This window comes from Lissotriton vulgaris, chromosome 7 (assembly GCF_964263255.1).
Source record: "Lissotriton vulgaris chromosome 7, aLisVul1.2, whole genome shotgun sequence".
Taxonomy (NCBI): Eukaryota; Metazoa; Chordata; class Amphibia; order Caudata; family Salamandridae; genus Lissotriton; species Lissotriton vulgaris.
Genome location: NC_141695.1, coordinates 1,440,930,280 through 1,440,957,412, shown reverse-complemented (window position 1 = coordinate 1,440,957,412; position 27,133 = coordinate 1,440,930,280). Strand labels below are relative to the sequence as shown.

Sequence of the window (27,133 nt, the reverse complement as noted above, 5' to 3'; positions counted from 1 at the left end):
AAGGATGTGGGGGAGGATAAAAGGTAGGGAGGGTAATGCATTGACCAAGGTAGAAAGGAGTCACCACCTTAGGAAGAAAAGCAGCCCTGGTCCTTAGAACCATTCGATCAGCATGAATGGCCAAGAAAGGGGGCTTGGAACTAAGAGCTTGAAGCTCACTCACCCTCCTTGCCGAGGTTATTGCAACGAGGAAGACTGCCTTAAGGGTTAAAAGCCTCATAGGACATTTATGAAGAGGCTCAAAGGGAGCACCCATCAGAAAGGTCAAGACAAGATTTAAGTCCCACTGAGGCACAATAAAAGGAGTAGGAGGGAACTTATTTGTGAGGCCCTTCAAAAACCTTAAAACTACAGGAGACTTGAAAAGAGATGGCTGGTCAGGCAAACAAAGAAAAGCCGACAGCGCCGAAAGATAGCCCTTAACCGTGGCAACAGTAATCCCTTGCTGCGCCAGAGAAAGAGCAAACTCGAGAACATCAGACAAACGGGCTCCTAATGGGTCAATAGTATTCTCACCACACCAAGTGACACATTTTGACCACCTATATGAATAGACAGTTTTAGTGGAGTCACGCCTGGCTGACAAGATGACATCCACCACGTCAGGCGTGAGAGAAAAGGAAATCAGGTTGCCCCACTCAATCTCCAGGCATGAAGGTGCAATGTCTGGAGGTGGCGGTGTAGAACCTGCCCCTCCATCTGAGAGAGGAGGTCTGCCCTGAGAGGGAGACGGAGCGGCGGGTGAGAGGAGATGTGGAGTAGATCTGTATACCACACCCTTCTTGGCCAGTCTGGGGCGACCAATATAACTTGGGCCCGGTCTTGGCGAATCTTCCTCAGAACCCGAGGAATCAAGGGTATGGGAGGAAACGCGTAAAGGAGTTGATTTCCCCAACCCAACTGAAACGCGTCCCCCAAGGCTCCTTGCATCGGATACTGGAGACTGCAGAATGACGGGCAGTGAGCATTCTCGCAAGTGGCAAACAGGTCCACCTGAGGAGTCCCCCACGTCCGAAAGACGTGACGAACCACCTCAGGGTGAAGCCTCCACTCGTGGTCGGCAGAGAACTGCCGACTGAGACTGTCTGCACGCACGTTCAGAACTCCGGCCAGATGATTTGCCATCAGACAAATCTGGTGGTCCTGAGCCCAGGACCAGAGACGCAGAGCCTCTCTGCAGAGACACCGCGACCCCACTCCTCCCTGCTTGTTGATGTACCACATCGCGGTCGTGTTGTCCGTCAGGACTTGGATCGACCGACCGCGAAGGGAGGGGAGGAAGGCCTTGAGCGCCAGACGTATCGCCAGCAACTCTAGAAGGTTGATGTGAAGAAACCTTTCCTCTGGAGACCACAGACCCTTGACCTCCAGATCCCCCAGATGAGCACCCCACCCTAGAGTGGATGCATCTGTTATCACTGTGGCCACCGATGGAGGAAGTTGATAAGGCTTTCCTTGTGACAGATTGCCTTCCACGCTCCACCAAGACAGATCCGCTGCAGTTTCTCTGGAGATCCTTACTGACTCCCCGAGATCTCCGTTGTGCTGATACCACTGCCTGCGGAGACACCACTGGAGTGCCCTCATGTGCCAGCGTGCATGGTTGACCAACAGAATGCAAGAAGCCATCAGACCGAGCAGGCGAAGGACCTTCAGGACTGGAACGACCGCTCCATTGAAAAATAAAGGAATCATTTCCTGAATGTCGCAAATCCTTTGAGGAGGAGGGAATGCACAACAAACAGTAGTGTCCAGTACAGCACCTATGAACAGGTTGCGCTGGGAGGGCACCAGGTGAGACTTGGGTACATTTATCGAAAAACCCAACCTGAACAACAACTGAGTTGTCTCTTGCAGATGATGGAGCACCTTCTCTGACGACTCCGCTTTGATCAGCCAGTCGTCCAAATATGGGAACACAGGTATCCCCGACATCCTGAGATGAGCTGCCACCACCGCCATCACCTTGGTGAAAACTCGAGGCGCAGTAGTAAGACCAAACGGAAGGACCGCAAACTGGTAGTGTTGCGATCCCACCGTAAAACGGAGATACTTCCTGTGCGACTTCAGGATTGGGATGTGGAAATACGCATCCTGCAAGTCGAGCGACACCATCCAGTCTCCTTCCAGCAGCGCTTGAAGAACCTGAACAAGGGTGAGCATCTTGAATTTCTCCTGTTTCAGATAGAGATTCAAGATCCTGAGATCCAGGATTGGACGCAGTCTGCCATCCTTCTTGGGAATCAGGAAATACCGGGAGTAGCATCCCTGACCCCTTTCCTGCTCTGGGACCACCTCTATCGCACCCTTTTGTAACGGAGTTAACACCTCCTCCTGCAGAAGAGACAGATGTTCCTCGGTGCAAAAGCCTTGACAAGGAGGGTAATTCGGAGGGAATTCCCGAAAGGGAAGGGCATACCCATTTTCTACAAGATTGAGAACCCAAAGATCTGATGTAACCGATTCCCAATCCTGTAGAAAATGGGTAAGCCGGCCCCCCACCAGACCCACATGATCCTGAATAGTGGATATAGGGCTGCTTTTCTGAGGCAGGGGGGTTGGAAGAAGAGGAAGAGGCCTGACGTCCACGAGGACGCGCTCTTTGCTTTCCCCTGTACGATCTGTAAAGAGAATTTTGCTGCTGCTGGTGTTGCTGCTGCTGCTGTTGACCTTGCCGGTAATTCCGAAAGGAAGAGCGACCAAAGCCCCTGAACCTCCTGTTGGACGAAGAGCCTCTGATCTGGAGACCTAAAGACTTAGCTGTCGCTCTGCTATCCTTAAATCTCTCAAGGGCTGCATCAGCTTTCTTCCCAAAGAGACCAGAACCATCAAAAGGAAGATCCAGCAAGGTCGCCTGAACATCAGCCGAAAAGTCTGAGGATTTCAGCCAGGCTGACCTCCTAGTGGCGACAGCAGTGCCCATGACACGAGCCACAGAGTCGGCAGTGTCTAGACCACTTTGTATAACCTGGCGAGCCGCCGCCTGAGTATCAGAGATCACTTCCTCAAAATCCTTCCTGCTGGCATCAGGAACTTTAGGAACCAGGACACGCAAAGAATCCATCAGGGCATGCACATATCTCCCCATCAGACAAGTGGCATTAGTCGACTTCAACTCCATGCTTGCCGATGAAAAGGTCTTTTTTGCAACCTGGTCTTGTTTCTTCGCTTCCTTTTCACAAGGAACCTGGGGAAAGGCACTAACACTCTTTTTAGAACAGGCTGCTTGAATGACCAGGCTCTCAGGCGAAGGATGAGAAGACAAAAAAGCAGGGTCCTCAGGTGCAACCCTGTACCTTCTCGCAACACTCTTAGAAACCGCCGGAGCCGACAACGGTTTCTTCCACACCTCCATAATGGGATCCGTCAAGGCACCATTAAATGGAAGCAAAGGCTCCACCAGGGAACTCGGAGAATGCAAAACCTCAGTGAGGATATTGGATTTAAACTCTACTGTTGGCAAAGTCAATTGAAGAAGTTCAGCAGCCTTCCTCATAACCAAATGGTACGGTTGGGTATCCTTTTCCTATGTTCACATCCGCAGTCTTACAGAGGATGTGAACATAGGAAGAGGAACAAGGCAGGGATGCCCTCTCTTGCCCCTGCTTTTCAACCTATATATTGAACCGCTGGCGAACAAATTAAGAAATACTAAAGAGATTACCCCCTTCAGACATCAGACGTGGGAAAAAAAGATCGCACTAGATGCAGATGACCTGATAATTTTTACGGACAATTACGTCAACTCAAAGTCAGCTATAGAAGAGACCATAAGCGAGTTTGGGAAAGTTTCAGGTTATTTGGTAAACCATTCAAAAACCGAAATTATGACTTGGAACACTCAGTTCAAAAGCTCAAATATCAGAAAGGAAATAAAATATTTAGGGATTCTAGTGAACCATGAACTAGAGAAGATTCCGCAACGTAATCTTAACAAGGTCACAGGAGAGGTGAGAAAGTTACTTAAAGTGTGGTCCAGTCTACCATTAAGTCTTATAGGAAGATCGAATATCATCAAAATGTCAATTTTGCCAAAGTATACATTCCTTTTTAATACCATTCCTCTAGAATTTGGAAAGTCCCTTTAAAAAAAATCACAGGGGGATATCACCAGCTTTATATGGGCTTCGAAGGGAACCAGGATTTTGTGGAAAAAACTCAGGAGGGGAAAACAAGATGGAGGATTATCAAGCCCAGATCTGGTGGAGTACTACAAGGCGTTTCAGTTCAAAAACATACGGACCCTGCTAAAAAGTCACCAATATTACCCTAAATACCTACAAGCAATGACAGAAAGAGAAGATCGTTTTCTTTTCAAATTTGGCCATCCTAAGTACTTTAAAAAAGTCAAATTGAAGACTTTAAGGGATGCAGCAAAGTTGTGGGTACAAATCAGAGCAAATTTAAACATCCAATACTACAGTGCAATGGCCCCAATATGGGACTCAACGGGAACACCAGAATGCCTAAAAGACTCAATGGCAACCCCTTTGAAACAAGTCAATATTAACTACTGGGGTCAACTATTAAAAGGATCAACTCTGATTACATGGGAAAAACTCCAAATAATCACCAATAGATCAGTCTCCAAATTTAAATATTATCAAATTTCAAGCTGGGCGAAAACCATCCCTATAAGCAATCAAGAGAACGAAAATTTGGAAAAGGAAATGGTAAAACACCTACCCATAACCAAGGAGGTGGCAAAGTGGTACTGGGCTTTTATAGCTGCAGGAGAGGGAGACATGAGGATAGAAGACCAAATCTGGGGGAGAGATATACACTTAGCTGATCTGGACAGAATCTGGGAAAAATCTGTAGAAAAATGCTGGTCAACTCTAAAGTCTGCAGCTTTAAAAAGAAACCATCTATACACTATTCATCGCGCATACTGGACACCGAAAAAGTTGTCCAAATTTTAAAATGCAGGCGTAAAAAAGTGCCCGAAATGTGGGGAAGAAAAATCAGACGACGTCCACATGTTCAGAAACTGCCCACTATTGGAAGAATATTGGAAAGAAGTGGCTAAGACCATGAGCATGATCATGCATAAACAGCTAACTGTAAGTACAACCCTTACTCTTTTTGGGATTGAAGACACAATAGATGGAGGGGGATTAACCAAATGTCAGGAAAACCTTCTCTTTGTGTTAATTGTTCTTGCAAGGAGGGAGATTTGTATAAACTGGGTTGGGCCATCCCCACCAACACATAGAGACTGGATAAACTCTGTCTTAAGGATTAACAAACTAGACAGGAAGGGAAATACCAATAAGAGATTTAAATATTGGGAAATCTTTGAAAACCACCTAATCTCCAATACAGGGTTAGTACACACGGTCCCATGATTAATGCGAAACAACATCTGGTGGACAAGTAGGATACTTGTCGAGTAGCCTAGATGGCTAGCTCACTCCCACACATCCAAACCAGATTTGGTACTATGTAACGGCTTAAGGGTACTCCTCTGAAAGAATCGCGTAGATGAAAAACTCCCCAACCACGAGAGATCAAGGGGCAGTGTTGGTAAGAGAACCAGAGGCAGAAACCTGAAACTCCAAATACATAGAGCTTCGCAATATGAGGATATAAAAAAGAAAAAAAAAAAAAGTTGGATATCCTTAGAAGGAGCACCAGAGCCTGAGGGCAACTCCCACTCTGGAGAGAAATCAAGACTTCCTGAATCAGCCAACTCCTCAAAACATTTCTCCTCCAATTCACCTTCCTCAACATCAGAATGTGAATCCAAGTACCTTTGCTCTTTCAAAAGGCGTTGAGCTTCCCTTCTGGACCTCTCCTTCACACTCCTCACAGTCGGATCCACCAGCGGCTCCGTCGGATTCGGGGCCGACGCCGGTATCGAATCCGATGGCACAGAGGAATGCCCTTGAGGACGATCTGGAGCGGGCGACGCCGGAATCGGCGTCGACGACTTCGGCGGAGCCGGGAATTGCCAATGCGGCGTCAGAGCCGGCATATAAGGCATAAACGGAGCTGGAGGATAGGAGTGAGGAACTCCCAAGCTGTAAGCCAAAGGACCCGAAGGTGCACCAGAGGGGTACCACGCCCTTGAGAAGACGCCATACATAGGTTAAGAAACGCTGAAGGGTCCTGGCCTGGGGCAGGAAAGGGCGGTTGAAAACCCTGAGGCCGGTCCTGAGGAGGGATCGGATTCGGCTCTTCAACAGGCGCGGAATCCACATCCTCCTGAGCCTCTTCCTCTTCTCGGGCCGGGGACGGCGCCGGAGATGGATTCGGAGCCGGAGAAGTATTCGGAGCCGAAGTAGGAGACCGCCCATGCGACTCCGAAGGTGAGGCCTCACCTTCAGGCTCCGAGACATCCAGAGTAACCACCTTCGAACGTACCTTCTTCGGTGACCTCGACCTCGAGCCCGACTCCTTACCAGAACGACGTCGGGACTCATGTCTCCTCTTCTTATGTTTCTTCTTCGACTTCAAAGCATGATCTGATGCCGACCTCGAAGACGACCCCTCTCGAGAACCAGACCTCGACTTCGCCCTCGACTTCGACCTTCGAGAACGAGACCTCGACGATTTCTCTTTCCCAGCCTTCATCTTCGCAACCAGGAGTTTGGCCTCTCTCTCCCTCAGGGCCTTCGGGTTCATCTTCCGACATGAAGAACAATCTTCCACATCATGGTCGGAACTCAAACACCAGATGCAGTCATCATGCGGGTCGGTTATAGACATCATTTTACCGCACTCCCTGCAGGGCTTGAAGCCGGTCTTCTTAGATGACATCGTCGAAGAGACAGGATACAAAGAAGCAGAAATTTGCAACAAAAAGGCAACAAAGTACCAGTTGGCTACAGAGATTCCCAATAACCGTTAGCGTCGACAACGTGGAAAAAAGGGAACTGATGTCATCACGCCGGCGTTGGCCTATTGTAGGCGTCGCGAGCGATGCCGTGTCTCTATGACGTCCAAGTCCACGTCGGCGCGAGGCTACGAAAAGAATTTCCAAATGTTGCTGACGCAAGGGGGATATTCACAAGGTGAGGAATCCACACGGCAGATGTATCTATCAGAATACCCCTGCAACCGCTAGCCCCCCCCCCCCCCCATGTCACTCCCACTCCCGAGTTCACCCTGTATGTCATTATCAGGGAAAATGTACTGAAGGTCACAGGAAGGGATGGACTGAGTTTAGGAACAGTGGGCAGCGCGAACTGTCTTTAAAAGTATTGTGGCTGGCCATAAGACCTTTGTGATGAGATCAACTTGGTAAGAAGGATACTTTGGATGACTACGGAGCTAAAACTTCCCAGAAGGATTGTGTGGTCAATAATTTTAAATGTTTCAACCTGGTTGGTAATCTATTCTACAGGGCACATTGTGTGAGTTCTACTCCTAGCACTATTAGGGCTGTACTTTTAGACTTTAAAAAATAAAAATTTCTGGATAGTAATAAGTTCCCCAAATGTAAGGCCAACTGTCCCTGTCTCGAGCATTCCACCTGCTGGTTTTAACATTCCCTCTTAGGGCCAGATTACAATGTTGGACAGACCGGAGTCTGTCTAACATCTTTTGGGAACTGGACCCGAACGACCTCCTGTTGTCGGTTCCAACCCAGCAAATAGGATGCGACCGAACCCTATTCGGTCGCAATCCTATGCTTAACAATGGGAGTATGCATTCTGAACGGAATGCATACTCTCATTGTTAAGAGCAGAGGTGCAGTTCTTCCCTGCACCCCTTTGCAGGCACCTCAAGGTGCCTGCCACCAGGTGCATGGATCAACAGGGAGGCACCATAGGTGCCCCCTAGGTCGCCATCCAGAGGATTTACACCCATGGGGGCCTCAAAAGTGGGATTCCCACAGCTAATCTCTCGGCAGGAAGGAGACACCCGAGGGATTGATGGAGTATTTCCAAATGGCAGCCGGGCTCTCCGAGCCCGTGGGAGGCCATTCGGAAATCCGGTTCGGATTCCTTTCCGACCGACCCCATCAAAATTAGTCAGTCAGAAAGGATTCCTAACAGGACATTTCGATACAGTCGGAATGGCTCTGACCGATGTTCAGGTCAGTTTCCCACTGCATCGAAATTGGTCCCTTGGTCATGCTTTTGATCCACTCGAAGATGTAGATGAAATTGACTGAATCACTACTGATTATAATGTCAGGGTGAGCGATTACTTATTGGAGGCATGGGGTATCACAGACACTGATGGTTCCCTTATGTGTGATGTAACCCTGTAACGAAGTATGTACTTCGAGATGAAATTGACCTTTTAACTTGTAATAATATTGTAGATTTAAGTTCAAAACTAGACAATCAAGATTGTCTATCCTTTATTATTGCTTTTGATTGATATGTGGCCAAGAAATTCGGCACACAGACTTTTTCCACGTCAATGTTTTTTTACACTTTTTGTAACCATGCCATAAACTCTTCTAGGGGTAGGGCTTAAGCAGGACTGGCTGTGTTAGTTAATCAATCATTTATGTGTCAGGTCACTACCAGACACATTTGATTGTCAAATGTTGCTGTTAAACTTTGAGGGGGGCACAAAATGCAAATTGTTTATTTTTTTCACAATATTTTTGACTACTCAAGTACTAATGTTGAATCTCTAGAGCTCGATATTGAGAAGCAGCTGAAAACGTTTCAAACCCCACCACCAATCAAGTGGGTGGATAATTTTATTGTTATGGTTCGCAGGTTTAACATTAGAAAGGTCTTTGGATTTACTGAAGTGAACAGGTTAGGCTTGCCCATTTCAGGGATGACTAATATGGTGAATCTCTAAACAACCTGATCATGAAATACAGCTTATCCTTCCCTTACCAAGATTATATCCCCCCCGATGTTCTGTTCTCAGTGCACCGACATTCTCAGGGAAAGGATTGGGAAGTACCATTGATTTTATTATACTTTCAATATACATAAGTATGATGGTGTCACATTTTAAAATGAGTCTCAAGTGCCTAAGTGATCATATCCCCTTTCACTCATTATTTTATTGGAATGAAATGTAAGCAGAAGAAGGAGTTGGCAATTAAATATTTAGAAAACCAAGGAATTCGATTGAATTGTGGGCAAATCGGTCCTTTGTAGGCTACTGGTGGACTACTGAATGATGTAGGCGCTGATTTTGAGATATGCCTGGACAGTGAGAAAGATCCTCTTCGTTCTTTCCAATCTCTCTGCTCTGCCATTCGCCTAAGACATACTGCAATGAACCAACGTCAGAGATGTGGTTGGTTTAATCATGCTTGTTCCAGTGCTGTAACAACTCTTAGTATGAAGATCTAGGGAAGAAATTAGAGTATGTAGGTTTAGTATTAAAACACAATAAAAAAGCTGAAGGACGAGATTTGGGAAGAGCTTGAAGATGCTGCCAAACGTAAGGACAGCGGACCTATTTTGACGGTGATAAATGCATCATATTTTAGTAATAACACCTGGCCTCCCTTGGACACCATAGTCTCTGCTGATAAGTGGGTGGAAAACTTCACATATGTTTAACCCAAGAGATTATCAGGTATATCGGAATCACAGGCTGTAGTGGGTGGCACTGAAAGGCCAGCACTTTTTTGATTCTATCGAGGTCCAGGAAGTGATCAATGCTTAATTGACTAGACAATCAGGTAAGGTTCTGGGACCGGATGTAAATTCAGTCAATCTTTTTTAATTTAATTTTGCTTTATGGGCCCCACTGTGACTAAAGTTATCCAAGCCGTAATCAGAGGCCCCAACCCACAAGCTTGGTAAGAGGCAACCATTGTACTTATTTTTAAAAAAGGGTGCCAAGAACTTCTTTACCTGTTATCACCAAATATCACTTCTCAAATCAACCCTGAAAATATTGGGAAGACACTTACTAGGGTGGAGGACTGGGCTGTGAGGAACTGTGTCCCTTTCTAAGATCCATTACGGTCTCATCAGGGATTCGGCACAGTAGAGCAGTGCCTCAATCTTCACCTCTTGCTTGTGAAATGCTTGGGAAATACATCACAGCTAAAAATTAACCACTACATATGGCTTTCATTGACTTAGCAAGTGTATATAATGTAGAAAACCACTCGAAACTATGGCAGATGATGGAATTAATTGGGGTTGAGCAGCCCCTAATTAATTTCCTCAAGAGATCACATCATGATACATCTGCCAGGGTTCGCTAAGGTACCAAGGGGACTTATACAGACAAGATTGGTCTGCCAAGAGGGGTTAAACAGCGGTGTGTTTTGGCCCCCTTTCTATATTAATGGTTTGGAAAAGTTTCTACTTATCCTAGGGAAAAATTGCCCTTGGCTATGACGACGTCCAGTTCTGGTACTATTGTATGCAAATAACGCAGTACTTCTTTCCACTTCTCTCGAGGACAGCCAATAGCAACTCCTATTTACTGGATGCTTTTTCCCTTTTCATGAATGTCTGAGATCGGACTAAATAATATGTTATGATATGTGGCTCAAAGGCAACCATAGCTTACCTAACAAACAGCTAGGGAGAGCAACACCGTTTTCTAATCTGGGCATTCATTTTGCTTCATCGTTAAATTGTAGGCATTTGCATACGACTATAACCCAACAGCTACTAAACTTCACCGAGGACGTGCTCAGATTTACATTCAAACTAGGAGCCAAACCAATCAAAGCTCTGATGAAGATATATAAATCTAAATGCATCTCCATAGGCATCTTTGGGTTATATAATCCCAGAGCCTCTTCAGAGGGTTAAGGACAACTTTATATATTGCCTAATGGCTGTCCCGAAATTCTGCCCCAATTCCAATTCCATTGGCCTACTCTATATCATTGATATTGTAAAAGTTCAATTAATGCTGTTGTAGGTGTCAATATGGGCAAAATCTGAAAACACAGTTCTCCATGGCTGTTATCAAGCATTGTTTGTGCTTGGATAATATGAAAGACATACTCTGGCTTAGTTATGTAAAACAAACTTTAGTAGCCTTGGATGTCCCAGAGTTGTTTGTGCACCCTGAGCTTATTAACGGGCCCACTAAATTAAGAGTGAAGCATTCATTTTATGAATATCACAAAACTATAGAAAATGACATTAGAAATTCTCAAATCAGGGGTGAAGAAACACCATGCACTGGTACTGCCACAAGGCCCTGAACTGCATTTACTGTCTGTTCATAATGCCCAGTATAGGGTTTCATTAATGTTTCTTAGTTTGAACACTATATTTTTATTTAGCATTTTCTGTGACTCCTACCTGGCTTCATAATTTGGCAGCATGCCTGAGGTTAAGAATGGAGTCCGGCAAGGCTGTGTCCTTGCCCCAACTCTCTTCTCCTTGTACCTCAATGATGTGGTTTCATACGTGGAGGGTGGTCTAAATGATGTTCCATCCCTGGGTGGTCGTAAACTCCCTCTTTTATTATTTGCAGATGATACCCTCCTGATTTCGAAGACCCATAAGGGCTTGCAGCGCCTGGTGAACAAATATGAAGATTTCTGTAATGAGCGAGGGCTAGTAATAAACCATTCCAAGACTAAGTTTATGACCCTCAGTAACCACAAAACTCTCTGAGGCTCGATAACGCTGGAGGGCTTGAGAGTGTTAGCGAGTTTGACTACTTAGGGGTCAGGCAAACTAGTTCCATGTCTTGGGGTCCCTAGGTTGAGAAGAGAAGCTTAAATCAAAACCATCACTCGCTGCTATACTAAGGCATTATAGAGCCTCAAGAACAAGGTACACCTCACCAGCACTAAATGTGTACAGGGCTAAAGCCGAGGGTAGTGCTCTGTATGGGGCTGAACTTTGGGGCCCTTCAAACTTCACTAAACTTGGGACAGTGGAGAATAAAATCTAGAGAGCAATAAATACTCTCCTTACTAACACCCCCGTTATTTCTGCTAAAACAGAATATGGGCCTTAACTCAATAATTTATAAACCCCAATTAAGACCATTACTCTATTGGAGAAGGCTGAAATTTTCACCAGATCTGGAGGACTATCATAGAGCCTTGGAGGAGGTGGTGTTACTGGATAGAGGGGCAAAATCTAAGTGGTTAGCTAAAGTTCAAAAGCTGCTAGAACAAATTGGCATAGGGGAATACTGGCACTCCTTACCTCCCACAATTTACTTATCTAAGATCACATTCAAGGATGCATACTGGACCTTTGTTTATCATAATGAATTATGGAAAGTTTCGAAGGGTTTACTCACTTCCTTGATTTTAGATTTTAAATAAGATCGTCAGTTTGAGCCTTATTTGGATTTTATCAACCTGCTAATTGCTAAGACACTTTTTCTCAGATTTCGCTGTGACACTTTACCAATAATGTTTCTACTAGCAAAATGGAACAATTCCCTCACAACAAGTATTTTTTGCCCAGTTTGTCAACAGGCAGAGGAATCTTTAGCACATTTTCTTTTCTTCTGCCCGGGTTATACCCGCCCTAGGAAAGCATGGATCATCCCTCTGTGTAAGCAGTTGGGATGCCGTCAACTTGAGGTGGTTCCTCCGCAGAGACTCTGTGCGGACAGTTGTCTGTGCAATATCTAAATGCCGCCACTAATGCTAGTCTATTAGAAGCAAGACATTACAGTGAACAGCTGGTTGGCCCATCTACTGCATTCCTTTTTCCTTTCATCTTTATATCTCCTATTTGTGAAATGCTGAAACAGTTTTTTTAGTAGTATTAATAATGAACAAGTTACTTACCTTCAGTAACGCATTCTCTGGTAGAGACAGGATCGAGCTGCAGATTTCTTACTTTAGAATCCTCCCCAGGCGTGAGACTGGATCCGGAAATGTTTTCATAGCACGTCGACATCGTCCACCAGATGTGATGTCAACATGGTCTATATAAACCCAGCTGACGTCAGTTCCTTCTTTTCCGTGCTTGTACCGCAGATCTGGAGCGGTTAGGGGCGTTTTTTTCAGGCCCATCCCAACGTCTTGTGGAGAGAACAGTGTGCTGTTTTCAAGCAATGTCGTCTGGATTTATAGACAAATGTTGATCACGGATAAGTAGACTATTTGTTTGTGGTGCCTCAGGGAACATCAAGACTCTGAAGAATATGGTTCCTGCCAGCGGCTTCGGCCAAGGGCGTTGAAAAAGGGCTGTATGAAACTCCTGGTGGCCCGCTTTTATGAAAAACCAAGGCGTAATCATTTTTCAGCAAAGTCTTGGGACTGATCGAGGAGTCGTTCAGGTGAGGAGTCGCCTCCGTCGGCGTCAAGGAAGGTTAAGAGAACCCAACAATCACAACGGACGTCTAACACGGTCTCCCAACCGTAGGTTGAGGAGTGTTTACAGGAGTCTACCCCGTGCCTCCCTAAATATTCTGGCTCCGGGACAACTCTAGCCCAAAAGCGAGAATATTATTTTTCCCTGAAAAAGGATTTTGGGCATCAGTCTCCCAGTGGTGTGCACTCTGGCCCCAAGGGGGTAGGAGGTACCCTGGGTGGATTCTCACAGGCGGGTTCATCTTTGGTGACAGTTGAGTCCTCTGACTCCGCTATCGGATTCCAGATGGCACAGCCCTTTGGGGTTCACACCTTTGGCATCAGTTTAGCCTTTAAAGTCAGTGGCACCAGTCGGCGTCGATCCCGGGCTTCAGAGTCTTTTCAGCCAGTGACATTGGACATCGATCCCATTTCTATTTCCAACGCCACATTAGGAATGCTTTACTCGCAGCTGGTACAAATAAGGTTTCTCATTTAGAGTGTACATGAATAATCAGCATCAAATTGGCAAGTTAGGTTGCAAACTCAAGTCCATATCACTTAGAGTGAAGCTAGTGAATCAAGAAGGAAACATTCCTTATATATAAATGGAGCCTCTTCCACATGTATACACATAAACAAGTGTGGTTAACCTGATCTACAACACATTCAAACCATTTTTTTCACTCATATTTGAGGACAGAGACCTACTTTGACCAAGACTTGAAAGTCCAAGTAGCTAATCATTATATGGTGCATCTTTACCAAACCAGCACTGCAGCACATCACAAAGTGATGAAAAGCAACCAAATGCTCTCATTTAGTAATTCTTTAAAACGGCAGCAGTTATTTAGCCTTAATATTCCTTCACAGCCTTGGGTTCTTTTCCTACTAGCACTCCTAACAGCACCCGACAGTTGAACATCTCTCTATGGTCTAACTTACATGCAGTCCCCTATTAAGAAACAATCATACCTGGTTCAGCTTTTTGAATTCCACAACCTGGAAGAAGATATACTCCAAAATGTGCTTAGCGTCCTGTTCATCCTTTGGCAGTTTATTTGCCACCCCAAGAATATCGCCACATTTTCTGACGTAAAATTCAAGGTCATCCTCAGTACCTGAAACAAAAGTGTAGTCACTATATGAATTATTTTTCTTCTATGTTTACAAGTTATTTGGAATATTAAAATTCACCAAAATAAGTTATCAAATGTTCTATACTTTATATATCAAAGGAGGAGATATAACATTTGCAGCTCAAATGTTGACTCCATATCACAAACTAGTTGTAGCATATAACATTGGATTCAGTCATACAGCTTTGCGATCATCTGGATTTGATGGGGGGGGGATATTATCTTGGCTTTAAAAAGATTAAAAAAAACCTCAAATAGAAAAATTACTTTGATTGCAAATCTGCACCACAAACTAAAAATTCAGGACTTACAATTTACCCCAGGAATATAGGCAGTGTCCTGTTGACTGTGGCTCATCACTCTAAACCTGAATTCTTCTTCTTAACTGCACAGTTGCACAAGTTACTTACCTTGGGTAACGATATATCTGTAAGAAACAGTAGTTAGTATTAGATTCCTTACCTTAGAATATCCCCAGGTGTCAGACTGGAACCGGAAGCTTTTGCGTAGCAGTACCCTTGCGCGTCGGTAGGTGTCGTCTGCGGTTCCGCGTCCGTCGTTGGCGCCGGGATGACGCAGCCGGAGTACTTAGATGCCGCCCTCGCGCGCTGACCTCAGTTCTTATACATAGCTTTTCTGCGCCAGAAACGCAGAGCCATGATAAAAACCAAAATTGGTGCCATGAAACTAGGGCCCTGAAAGGGGATGACCTTAACCCCAGATATCGGTTCGCAGAACGGGGAGGATGGGTGGGGCGGTAAGGAATCTAATACTAACTACTGTTTCTTACAGATATACCGGTACCGAAGGTAAGTAACTTGTGCATCTGAAAGAAACAGGTTAGTATTAGATTCCTTACCTTAGAATAGATACACCAGCAATACCAACCCCGGTGGTGGGACTGCGAACCAATGATCACACCAGAAAGTCCTGGAGAACAGAACGGCCGAAAAAGCCATCTCTCCGGACTTGTCTGTCCAGGCAGTAGTGTCTTGTAAACGTGTGCAGCGAGGCACACATAGCTGCCTGACAGATGTCCTGCAAGGGGACTCCCCGACCCAGGGCAGTAGTAGCCGCCGTGGCCCGAGTGGAATGGGCCCTCAGCACAACAGGAGGCTCCTTTTTAGCCAAAGAGTAGCATACCTTGATGTGCACCGCCCAACCTTTCTTAGCGCCCACGTAACCAACAAAGAGTTGGTAATCCACCCAGAACTTGCGTGTGCGATCCAAATAGAATGAGAGCGCATGTTTTGGGTCCAGACGGTGGAGCCTCTCTTCCTCTTTCGAGGGATGCGGAGGCGGAAAGAAGGTGGGCAAGGTGATGGACTGCCCGATGTGGAAGGCTGTGACTACTTTGGGCAGGAAAGAGGGGTGCGTCCGCAACACAACTTTGTCCGGATGGACAGAAAGGAAGGGAGGTTTAGAGGAAAGAGGCTGGAGCTCACTCACCCTCCTGGCAGAGGTGATGGCAACCAGGAATGCAGTCTTCAGAGTAAGGAGATGAAGAGGACAGTTAAGAAGTGGCTCGAAAGGAGCGCACATCAGCTAGGTCAGAACAAGGTTCAAGTCCCACTGAGGCATCACGAAAGGAACAGGAGGAAACATATGAGTGATGTTCTTCAAAAACCTATTTACAACTGGGGACTTAAACAAAGAGGGCTGATCAGGGAGCCTTAAGAAGGCGGAAATAGCAGAGTGGTAGCTCTTGATAGCGCCCAGAGCAGAGCCCTGCTGGGCAAGAGAGAGAAGAAAGAGGTGAACCTCTGAAAGAGGGGAAGAAAGAGGATCCACAGCCTTTGCTTTGCACCATGCCACAAATTTGTTCCACCTGCAGGCGTATACCAATTTTGTGGAGGGACGCTTGGCTGCCAGAATCACATCACAGACTTCAGGAGGCAAGTCAAATGGCCCCAACTGCTGCCGCTCAAACTCCACGCATGTAAGTGGAGACTGGACAGGTTCGGGTGGAGGACCGTCCCCTGCTACTGCGACAGAAGGTCCTCCTGAAGAGGAAGACGAATCGGGGGATCGACATACATGCGTAGTAGCTCGGGATACCAGTATCTTCGTGCCCAGTCCGGAGCCACAAGGATGACTTGGGCCCAGTCGCGTCTGATCTTCTTCAGCACTCTGGGCAGAAGTGGTATAGGCGGAAAGGCGTACAACAGACTGCAACTCCACTCGCAATGAAAAGCGTCTACGAGCGAGTGCCGACTTGGAAATTCCAACGCGCAGAACTGATGACATTGCGCTTTCTTTTCTGTGGCGAATAGATCTAACCAAGGCTCTCCCCACTGCTAAAAGAGGCCTTGCGCCACGTCCGAGTTCAGATGCCATTCGTGATCCATCATGCACCGACGGCTGAGTTTGTCCGCCCTGGCGTTCAGGGAACCTGCCAATTGTTGCACCACCAGGGTCACACCCTGATGTTCCAGCCACTGCCAGAGGCGCAGAGCCTCCTGGCATAGGGTCCACAACCCCACCCCGCCCTGTTTGTTGCAGTACCACATGGCGGTGGTGTTGCCCATGAACACCTGCACTACACTCCCCCGGACAGAGGGGAGGAATGCCTTCAGTGCAAGCCGGATCGCCCGCAGCTCCAGAAGGTTGATGTGGAGCTGGGACTCCGCTGGAGACCAGAGGCCTCTGATCTCCGCCTCTCCCATGTGGCCCCCCCAGCACTGGTGGGACGCGTAAGTCACAACTACGTGCTCCGGTTGGGGTAAGGAGAGGGATCTGCCGCTGAGCCAATCGCGGTCCATGGGCCACCACTGCAACTGTCTTGCAGTGCCCATGGGCCACCACTGCAACTGTCTTGCAGTGCCCTCCGAGATCAAGACATGGTCGGACAAGTTGCCCTGATGCTGGGCCCACTGAAACTTCAGGTCCCACTGCAGAGCCCGCATCCGCCACCTGGCGTGATGCACCAGAAGGATGCGTGAGGCCGTCAGCCCCAGAAGCCACAGCGTCAACCTGACCGAGACTCGGGATAACGGCTGAAAGATCGGAGTCAGAGCCTGAATATCCCAAACCTGCTGTTCGGGAGGATAAACCCGAAACTGCGCTGAGTCTAGAACCGCTCTGATGAAGAGGAGCTTCTGAGAGGGGCACAGGTGTGACTTCGGCACATTGATGGAGAACCCCAGCAGGTGCAGGAGGTCGGCCGTAGTCTGGAGGTGGCTGACGACTGTCTGGGGCGAGTCCGCCTTCAACAACCAATCGTCGAGGTAGGGGAAGACTAAAACCCCTAACCTGCGCAGATGAGCTGCGACCACCGCCATCACTTTTGTGAACACCCATGGGGCGCTGGTAAGGCCGAAGGGGAGCACGGTAAACTGAAAGTGCTCGTGGCCTACCGTGAACCGCAGGTAACGCCGGTGGGCCGGCAGGACGGGGATGTGAAAATAAGCGTCCTGCAAGTCCAACGCTACCATCCAGTCTCCCGGGTCTAGGGCAGATAAAACCTGAGCCAAAGTCAGCATCTTGAACTTCTCCTTCCGGAGGAAGCCGTTGACGTTCCGCAGGTCCAAGACAGGGCTTAGGCCCCCTTTGTACTTCTTGGGAACCAGAAAGTAGTGGGAGTAACAACCACACCCTACGTCTGGCCCAGGAACGCACTCGATGGCCCTCTTGGCCAATAGGGCGATAACTTCCTCTCGCAGAAGACTCAAGTGATCCCCAGACACGCGGTGGTACTGCAGTGGCATGGCTGGAGGGGTCGCCTCGAAGGGGAGGGAGTAGCCCCTTCGGATGATTTGCAGCACCCACCTGTCCGATGTGACAGTGCGCCAGTGGAGCAGGTGATGGCGAACCCTGCCCCCCACTGGCGTCACATGGGCCTGAAAGCTCGGACTAGGAGGGTTTTGAGGCGGATGCTGCAGGGGTAGGTGTGGACTGACCTCGCCGTTGTCCCCGACCGCAGGCATGGCAGTTACCACGTCTGCCACCATGCTGGATGTTAGGCTGCGGGCCGTGGCTGGCAGGACGTGTGGGGGCGCCCCTTCCTTGGCCAAGAAAGGAGCGAAAGGCAACAGTTTGCTGGCGCGGGGGCGAGAGGCCCAAGGACTTGGCCGCCCTGGATTCCTTAAAGCGCTCAAGCGCACTGTCTGCCTTGTCGCCAAAGAGGCGACGGCCATCAAACGGCATGTCCATAAGGGTGTTTTGGACATCAGCCGAAAAGTTGGCGGACCTCAGCCAGGCGTGGCGACGTATCGCAACCGTAGTTGCCATTGCTCTGCCCAGCGAGTCTGTGGTATCCAACCCACACCGGATGGAATACCGTGCCGCATCTCGACCCTCCACAAGGACTTGGGCGAGTTTAGTCCGGACCCCCTCCGGACATTGTGGCAGCACATCTGCGACCGTGTCCCACAGAGAGTGGGTGTAACTGCCCAAGAGGCATGCGGTGTTGACTGACCGCAACCCCAAACTAAGTGGGGAGAACATCTTTTTACCATACTGTTCGTACCTCTTGGATTCCCGATCAAGGGGAGCTGTCGGGAATGCGGTCTGGGAGTTAGATGCCTGGATGACCAGGCTCTCGGGGGCGGGGTGGGTGGACAGGAAGCAAGGGTCGCCCGGAGCAGGGTGGTGGCGCCTGGCCACGTTCCTGTCTACAGGCGGACCTGTAGCGGGCTTGGACCAAGTGCCCAGAAGAACGCGTGACAAAGCAGCAGAGCCTCAGCCGAGCTTGCCTGCGCTTTAAGGACCTCAGTGAGGAGGTTAGTCCTCACGGCCGCGACTGGGAGCTCAAGGCCCAAGGCCCAAGGCCTTGGCAGCCCGCGTCAGCACCACACTATAGGCAGCCCCCTCCTCCGTAGACACGGTAGGAGGGGAGACAAAACCAGTGTCTGGCGAAGTGTCCAGACCACTGGCCTCCCCTAGCTCACCTGCCCAGTCCTGAGAAGACTGGCACTCACGTGCCAGAGGGTCCTCGGACCCCTCCCAATCCTCCTCGCCACCCATCTCCTGATACTCAGGGTCAAAGGATGGGGCCGGGTTGTAGAAGTAAAAATCTCCTAGCGGCGTCGAATACGGCGCCGAGTGGCGCCACTTCGGCGCCGAGTGGCGCCACTTCGGCGCCGGGCCCGAATCGAGGGTAGGACCGGGGATGACGTTGTCCTGGGACGGCGCCAGAGGCAACACCCTGTGGGCCGGCGCCGGTCAGGTCGTAAGGTCGACTGGCGACGACCCGGATCCTGAACCGGATCCAGCGGGGTCCTGCGGCGTCAGAACCAAAGTCGTGGACGGCGTCGGGGCCAAAGCACCCGACGGCGCCAGGGCCGAAGCACCAGGCCCGCTTGGGGACCTAGTCGGGGCTGCTTGGCCCGAAGGCGCCGCGGAACCCGACGGAGGAGTGAGCGACCTCATGGCCATGAGGAAGGCCTCGATCTCCTCCGACGTCGCGTTCTGCTCAGGGACCGGCGGGTATGGAGCAGGCCGCGACGCCTGCGGCTCCGGCGGAGCCGCATCGGCGGTGTTGCCCGAACCCCCGGCCGCGTTGCGCGAGCGTCAGGGGGAGTCAGAAGAACGATGTCGTCTCTTCGACTTCTTGTGCCTCTTACCCGAGGCCTTCGAGCCCGAAGACTGATGACGACTCCCGGAACTGTGGTGACTCCGGCCCCACGACCGGTCCCTTGACCTCCTCCCGGACCGGGACCTCGAGTGGGGCGGGGCCAACTGCCGGAGCTCGAGTCGCTTGCGGGACCGCTCCCGTCTAGCTTTGGACGTCAGGGCCCGGCAGTCGGAGCAGGACTTGACGTCGTGGTCGGGGCCCAGACAGTGAAGGCACCAGCGATGGGGGTCGGTAACAGACATCAGTCGGCTACAATCGACGCAGGGTTTGAACCCGGTCATCCCTACCGGCGCCGTCGGAGTCCAGTGACTTCGAAAGATGATCAAAAATGATCGAAAAAGTTAGTCAAAAATTGACTAAGGGTACTACTTTTTCCAGATCGGCGCTTGCTGGCGCGGGAAAAAGAGAACTGACGTCAGCGCGCGAGGGCGGCGTCTAAGTACTCCGGCGACGTCATCCTGGCGCCGACGACGAGGGACGCGGAGCCGCAGACGACGCCTACCGACGAGCAAGGGTACTGCTACGCAAACGTTTCCGGATCCAGTCTGACGCCTGGGGATATTCTAAGGTAAGGAATCTAATACTAACCTGTTTCTTTCAGACTTCATTTTTTACTAACCCAAACTTTTAAAGAACTAAGGTTTGGTAACAAGTAGGTGTGGCTTCAACACGCACAAGTAGTAGTACGTTTTTTGGATTGGATTACTTACAATCATTACAATCTAAAGAATAAGATGAAACAACAACTCCTCAGATATTGAAAAAAATGCAATGCTAAATGTAGTTTTTAAAATAAGACTTAAACCTCTGTCTCTTTAGTGGGGGTTCATGACTAATATTGTTTTAAATTTCATGTTCAGTTTGTTGAAATAGGAAAAATATTTTTTAATTAATTCGTTTTTATTCGTATAATACTTGATTGATGGAGGTGTCTTACAAAGAACAGCTACTTTGCTGGCTCCTACTTTCAGCATGTCTTCAAATGGATGGGTACCTTAATAATTATCTCAATTGTTTAGTACTGTCAAAAGATTTGCTTCTGTTACAGATTACATTTACTTATTTTCCAAACCGAGATTTCAAGTACTGAAGCAGAATTGTAAAGCCTCCATATAAGTGAATATTCAATTTTTTTAAGAACACCAGATTAAGCAAGGTGCGAAGTGCTAAAAAATTCAGGGCAGCAACAAAGTAGGTGCACAAAAGATAATCTCTCGTCCGGCTGGCACTGTAGGGGAAGAGGGACCGCCCGACAAGGAGTTGGAGGTCCCCCTGCCCTTATTACACTGTGACGGCCTTCACAGTGATTGCAAAGTGTATATTTTCTATTGTGGCTTGTGCTGCAGCCTGCAGCAGAAGCCGCAATTGAAAATGCACACTTTAAAAACATTCCTGCAATGTGTGGCAGGCACTATGTGGTGCCTGCCACATTGTGCAGGGATGTTTAGGGGGACACCCTAGGTGCCCTCATGCCCCATAGCGGAGGGCCAGGGAGCAAGGCCCCCGAAGTCACTCTCCGCCTGCATTTTCATGGCAGGTGAACTGCCATAAAAGGGTAGGCGGAAAGGGGCATTGTAACCCCCGACTGCCAAGCCTGGGAAGGCACCCCGCCTATTGTAGTCAAGTCAAGTCAAGTCACAAAACTTATATAGCGCACTACATACCCAGAGGGTTTCAAGGCGCTTAGGAAGGGGAGGAGGATTATTTTTCAAATATCCACGTTTTAAGTTGCTTTCTGAATGCTAGGTGGTTCTGGGTGAGGCGAAGGTAAGCGGGGAGAGAGTTCCATGTTTTAGCAGCCAGGTAAGAAAAGGATCTGCCTCCCATGGTGGTCTTGTTGATGCGAGGTACAGTGGCGAGGGCTTGGCTGGAAGAGAGTAGTTGGCGGGAGGGGGTGTAAAAGGACAGACGTGAGTTGAGGCATTCTGGGCCGATGTCGTAGAGTGATTTGTGTGCGTGGGTAAGTAGTCGGAAAGTGATCCTCTTATTGACGGGTAGCCAGTGGAGGTCTTTAAGGTGATCAGAGATGTGTTCGTTGCGTGGGATGTCTAATATGAGTCTGGCTGAGGCGTTTTGGATTCGTTGGAGTTTCTTCTGGAGTTTTGCGGTAGTACCTGCGTAGAGGGTGTTTCCGTAGTCCAGTCGGCTCGTGACCAGAGCGTGGGTGACTGTTTTCCTTGTTTCGGTGGGGATCCAGCGGAATGTTTTTCTGAGCATGCGAAGAATGTTGAAGCAGGAAGAGGATACGGCGCTGACTTGTCTGTTCATTGAGAGTGAAGAATCCAGGATGACGCCTAGGTTCCGTGCGTGGTCTGTCGGGATGGGTGCTTTTCCGAGGGCTTCCGGCCACCAGGAGTCGTCCCATGCAGAGGGGGATGTACCTAAGATGAGGACTTCAGTTTTGTCTGAGTTCAGTTTCAGACGGCTGTGTTTCATCCATTCGGCAACTTCTTTCATTCCTTCGTGTAGGTTAGTTTTGGCGGTGCTGGGGTCATTGGTGAGAGAAAGGATTAGTTGAGTGTCATCCGCGTAAGAGATGATGTTGAGGTTGTGATGGCGAGCGATGGCCGCGAGGGGGCTCATGTATACGTTGAAGAGGGTGGGACTGAGTGAAGATCCTTGTGGTACGCCGCAGATGACTTCCGAGGCCTCGGACTTGAATGGTGGAAGGCGGACACTCTGGGTTCTTCCGGTGAGGAACGAGGTGATCCAATCAAGTGCTTTTCCTTGGATTCCGATGTTTCTGAGGCGCTGTAAAAGGGTGCTGTGGCAGACTGTGTCGAATGCTGCAGAGAGGTCAAGGAGGATGAGGGCGACTGTGTCTCCATTGTCCAGTAGAGTTCGAATGTCGTCTGTTGCTGCGATGAGGGCGGTCTCAGTGCTGTGTTTTGCTCGGAAGCCAGATTGTGAGGGGTCGAGGGATTTGTTGGCTTCGAGGAAGGCGGCGAGCTGGTTGTTGACAGCTTTCTCGATGACTTTGGCCGGAAATGGAAGAAGCGAGATGGGGCGGTAATTTTTGAGTTCGGTGGGGTCTGCTGTGGGTTTTTTCAAAAGGGCGGTGAGTTCAGCGTGTTTCCAGTCTTCCTGGAAGGTGGCGGAGTTGAAGGAGCAGTTGATGACGTCTCGGAGGTGCGGTGCTATGACGGAGTCTGCTTTGTTGAAGATTACTGAGGGATTACTGACCCTCAGACTGGCTCCTTGAGCCCTTCGGAAAGCGTCAGACTATCCCTTCGCCTGCTGCCTCAGACCAAAAGCATTGTAATGCGTCGGTAAGACCACAGCAGCAGATGGCTGTCGGACAGCAACCGATGAGCCGTTGGATGCGGTCCTACCGCCATCACAATGACCCCCTTATTGTCTGGCTTTATTTTGACTTTTACCCAGCTATTACTGCTTGTAAACGTCCTACTTAATATTTGTTTCTTTTGTTAGTTGTCTGAGCTAACATCAATAACAGGAGAGGTATTTGAACTTTCCACAACTTCACACTCCTCTTTCTGCCTACGAGGTGAAGACCATTTAAGCATGTTGCCATCCAGAGTCCACAAATTTCTAAGACAAACCCTCACTACTCTATAGCTGACGGAGTGTCAAATTGAGACTTAAACTAGGTGTCTATGCTTCTGACATTGCCAGCAAAGGTGATGAGGCAAGTTGATGAATAGTCCTAAGCCACAAATCTTTTGCCTATTCAGATATAAAATCCCTTTCCTCGCATTTTTCTTATGAAACGGAGGTAATAGCAATTTTATTCCTTCACCCTCTTTCCTGCCTAGTTGTACCTCACTGTTTCCATTGCCTCTATGCATGAGAGCAAGAGCCTTACAGAATAGAGACAAACAGGCATGACGTAAAGACCAACTTCTTTAGTAGTAAATGTCATTTTGTCCAATTGGTTGATAATATTCCAAATGCCTCTAACTGAATCAGTATGTAGTAATTAAAGTATTTGCAATCTTCAATATTTCATACCCACATTCTTGACACATTTCTTCCTAATCCTGCTTTTCTATTCATAACATCTGATAGCAGCAAAGGCGACCCCCTCTGTAAAATGTTCTGTGATTGAAGTTTGTGGTAACAGAACACAATCAAAAAGATATTCTTTTTTTTTTTTTAAAGAAGCAAAATATTAGAAAGTTGCTGTTAAATGGTAACAGGAGTTTAAAATGATACACACAGTTGTTACTGAATCTTATCAGCTAATGAGTCAAACTGCTTTAAGTGCATACTAGTTACATTGAGGGAAATGACCAAAAAACGTTTCTTAGTGTACATATTGCTTCTTCTTCAGAATGATAAGTATAAAAAAGTATTGTGAAATGCTGACATTTATTTGTGATCTGTGCCAAGCGTGCTCTCTCAGATGAGAAGGTTTCATCCAGGTCAAACAGGTCCAGCGTTGGAGGCGGCAATTCCCTGAAGGATGGTGGGAAAACCTGCAAATGAAAACAAGTTCTGCTAGGCTTGTGCATCAATTTAAAACTCACATTCCCACCCTCAACTTAAACATTGGACCTATTGGCATAAAGGAACAACTGGGAGTCTGCATTTTTAATAATAGCAACATTTTATTAAAACATGCCTTAAACAGTCCATATGACTTTAACTTTCCTTGTTTCATACTTTTGTAGATGGATAGGTTAGCTCAATATGAATTGCCTGTACAAAAATTTCGCATCTTCTTTGTTATTTTAACTGCATAATTCATCCATGCCATTCGCAGTATTTCTCCATTTTCTCCCTTTCAATATTCACACGTCTTACATTTTAAAAATGATTTTAGGTTGCTTTATATCACTTCAAAATCTGTTCATCATCATTCATATTCGCCATTTTCACCTCTAATGGTGTGCTTATTTTCCAAGCTTCCTATCATTTTGTCCTTTCCCCTTTTGTGGTTCAGCTTTCTTCCTTTACTTTAATTTTCAAAAGAAGATAGCAAACACCTAATTTTATTTTTGTATCCGACTCGCCCCTTCTTTTTTTAATATGTGAAGTATTTTTTGCCAGTTCACTTCGCTGAAGCATAGGTTTGAAATAAAAAATATATATAACAGTCAAAGAATCTCATTATTGCTCTCAATTCTATTTCTTCTATGCCCAACCTCTTTGTGTGAAATACTTATCACAATGACACAGTGTGAAAGGGGAGAATTTAACAACCACAATTTGTGACAAGATTTGTTTTCAGCAAAGACAGAAAGCACAATCTAACCAACACATGATATGGGTAGAGCTAAACTCGAAAGAGCAGTTGTAGGTACACATTCATAAACGGAGTGGCGACCAACTTGTCTGACCTTCTTGCCACTGATTACTACTCCATTTATGAAAGTGTGTACATACATACATATATACATACATACATACATACATACATATATATATATATATATATATATATATATATATATATATATTCACTGAAAAAACAGTCAGGCATGTTATAGTTAGAAATTAGCATTTAAAAAACCTTACAAATATACTGAAAAAACTATAGGTTTCAGGGACATTATAGTTAGTTGGACATTTCACTCATACAAAACCATAGAAATCCTGCCGTTATAGTTAGTTCAGCTAACTATAACTTGCGCCCCTGCAATGCACTGCTGATGACGTCACATATTACATCATTCATGACATGGTCAGTGACATCACACATGACATCACTGATGACATCTCAAATGACATCACTGATGATGTCATTGATGTGTGGGGTGATGAGGTCCTCTTGTGTCCTGAGGACCACAGGACACAAGTGGACTTCATCCTCCGAGCAGCAGTGTACCAGAAGCCGCGTTTGCAGCATGGTGTAAAAAGGGGCGTGGCCTTAGAACACTTCTCTGCAACTCAACTTACTGGATGTACCTGGTGGTCTACTTGGCCTCCAGGGACCTTCAGGATTCAAGGGGACTTAATAGTAAATGTATTGTGACATATATAGCGCACGTATCACCCGAAGGCATCAAGGCGCTTGCCTTGGGAACCCGTCCTGGCTTTTTCCCTGTGAGATAACCCCTACTGGGCATCCCCAAGGTGAAAGCCAGGCAACCCGCAGCGGGTGGGCCGCGGTAGTGGAGATTAAGCAAGCTATTGCCCAGAGTTGCAGCGTGGGACTAGAATAGGCACCGAGGCGAGAATTATCGAGTCCGTGGACATTTTTGGGTTCAGGATCCTGCCGCGTCGGGAATTGAACCCTGGTCCCGGGCCAGACCTCTGCATCAGGGTCTGCCGCTCTAATCAGTGAGCCACACTTCTCCACAGGGATGTTCTTGTTAGAAATTTGCATTTAAAAAACCTTAGAAATTCACTGGAAAAAACCATAGGATTGAGGCACATTATAATTAGAAATTTTCTTTAAAAAAAAACCATTGAAATTCACTGAAAAAACCATAGGTTTCAGGCACCTTATAGTTAGGAATTAGCATTTAAAAAAACCTTACAAATTCACTGAAAAAAACATAGGTTTCAGGCACCTTATAGTTAGGAATTAGCATTTAAAAAACCTTACAAATTCACTGAAAAAAACATAGGTTTCAGGGACATTATAGTTAGTTGAACATTTCACTCATACAAAACCATAGAAATTCTGCTGCTCTAGTTAGTTCAGCTTACTATAACTTGCGCACCCGTAATGCACTGCTGATGACGTCACACATTACATCATTCATGACATGGTCAGTGACATCACTGATGATATCTCAAATGACATTACTGATGACATCATCCACGTGAAAATCTGATGCAGCCCCCCACACTCTAACATAACCTGTGATACACCCACTTTAAAATACAGACTACCATTTTCGAAACCATCGACACACCAATACCAGTTACTACATACGCACTCACTGATTTCTAGGTCTACACACACATCCACTCATTCACCCATACAATCACTGATACATACAGTCACTCATCAATACAACACTATCATATGCACTCATACACCTATACAGACATTCACACATCACCACTCATCCAGTTACTCACACACCTAGTCAGTCATGCAAAGAATCAATCACACTTCCATTTACTGACCTATACAGTTATACACACAACACGTCACTTATTCTAACAGAAACAAACGCATAATTACTCTCTTATACAATCACTGATACTAGTACACACTCATCCATACAGCCACTCTCACAATCAATGACTTTCAAGTATAGTTATTCATATGCTCCAACTCTCACATACACTGCCTTTTACATATGTATTTACTTGGACATGTACCACCGA

At 47.3% G+C, this 27,133-nt stretch overlaps 1 protein-coding gene across 1 annotated transcript in view; it reads right to left on the bottom strand.

Moving 5' to 3' along the window:
• IFT52 (intraflagellar transport 52) overlaps positions 1–27,133 on the bottom strand; it is a 292,137-nt gene that overhangs the window by 43,184 nt on the left and 221,820 nt on the right. The window contains exons 12-13 of the mRNA XM_086932254.1: positions 24,216–24,324; positions 14,147–14,292 (exon numbers count right to left, since the gene is read on the bottom strand). Of these exons, the coding sequence (XP_086788380.1) occupies positions 14,147–14,292; positions 24,216–24,324 (255 nt within the window). The remainder of the gene's footprint in view (positions 1–14,146; positions 14,293–24,215; positions 24,325–27,133) is intronic.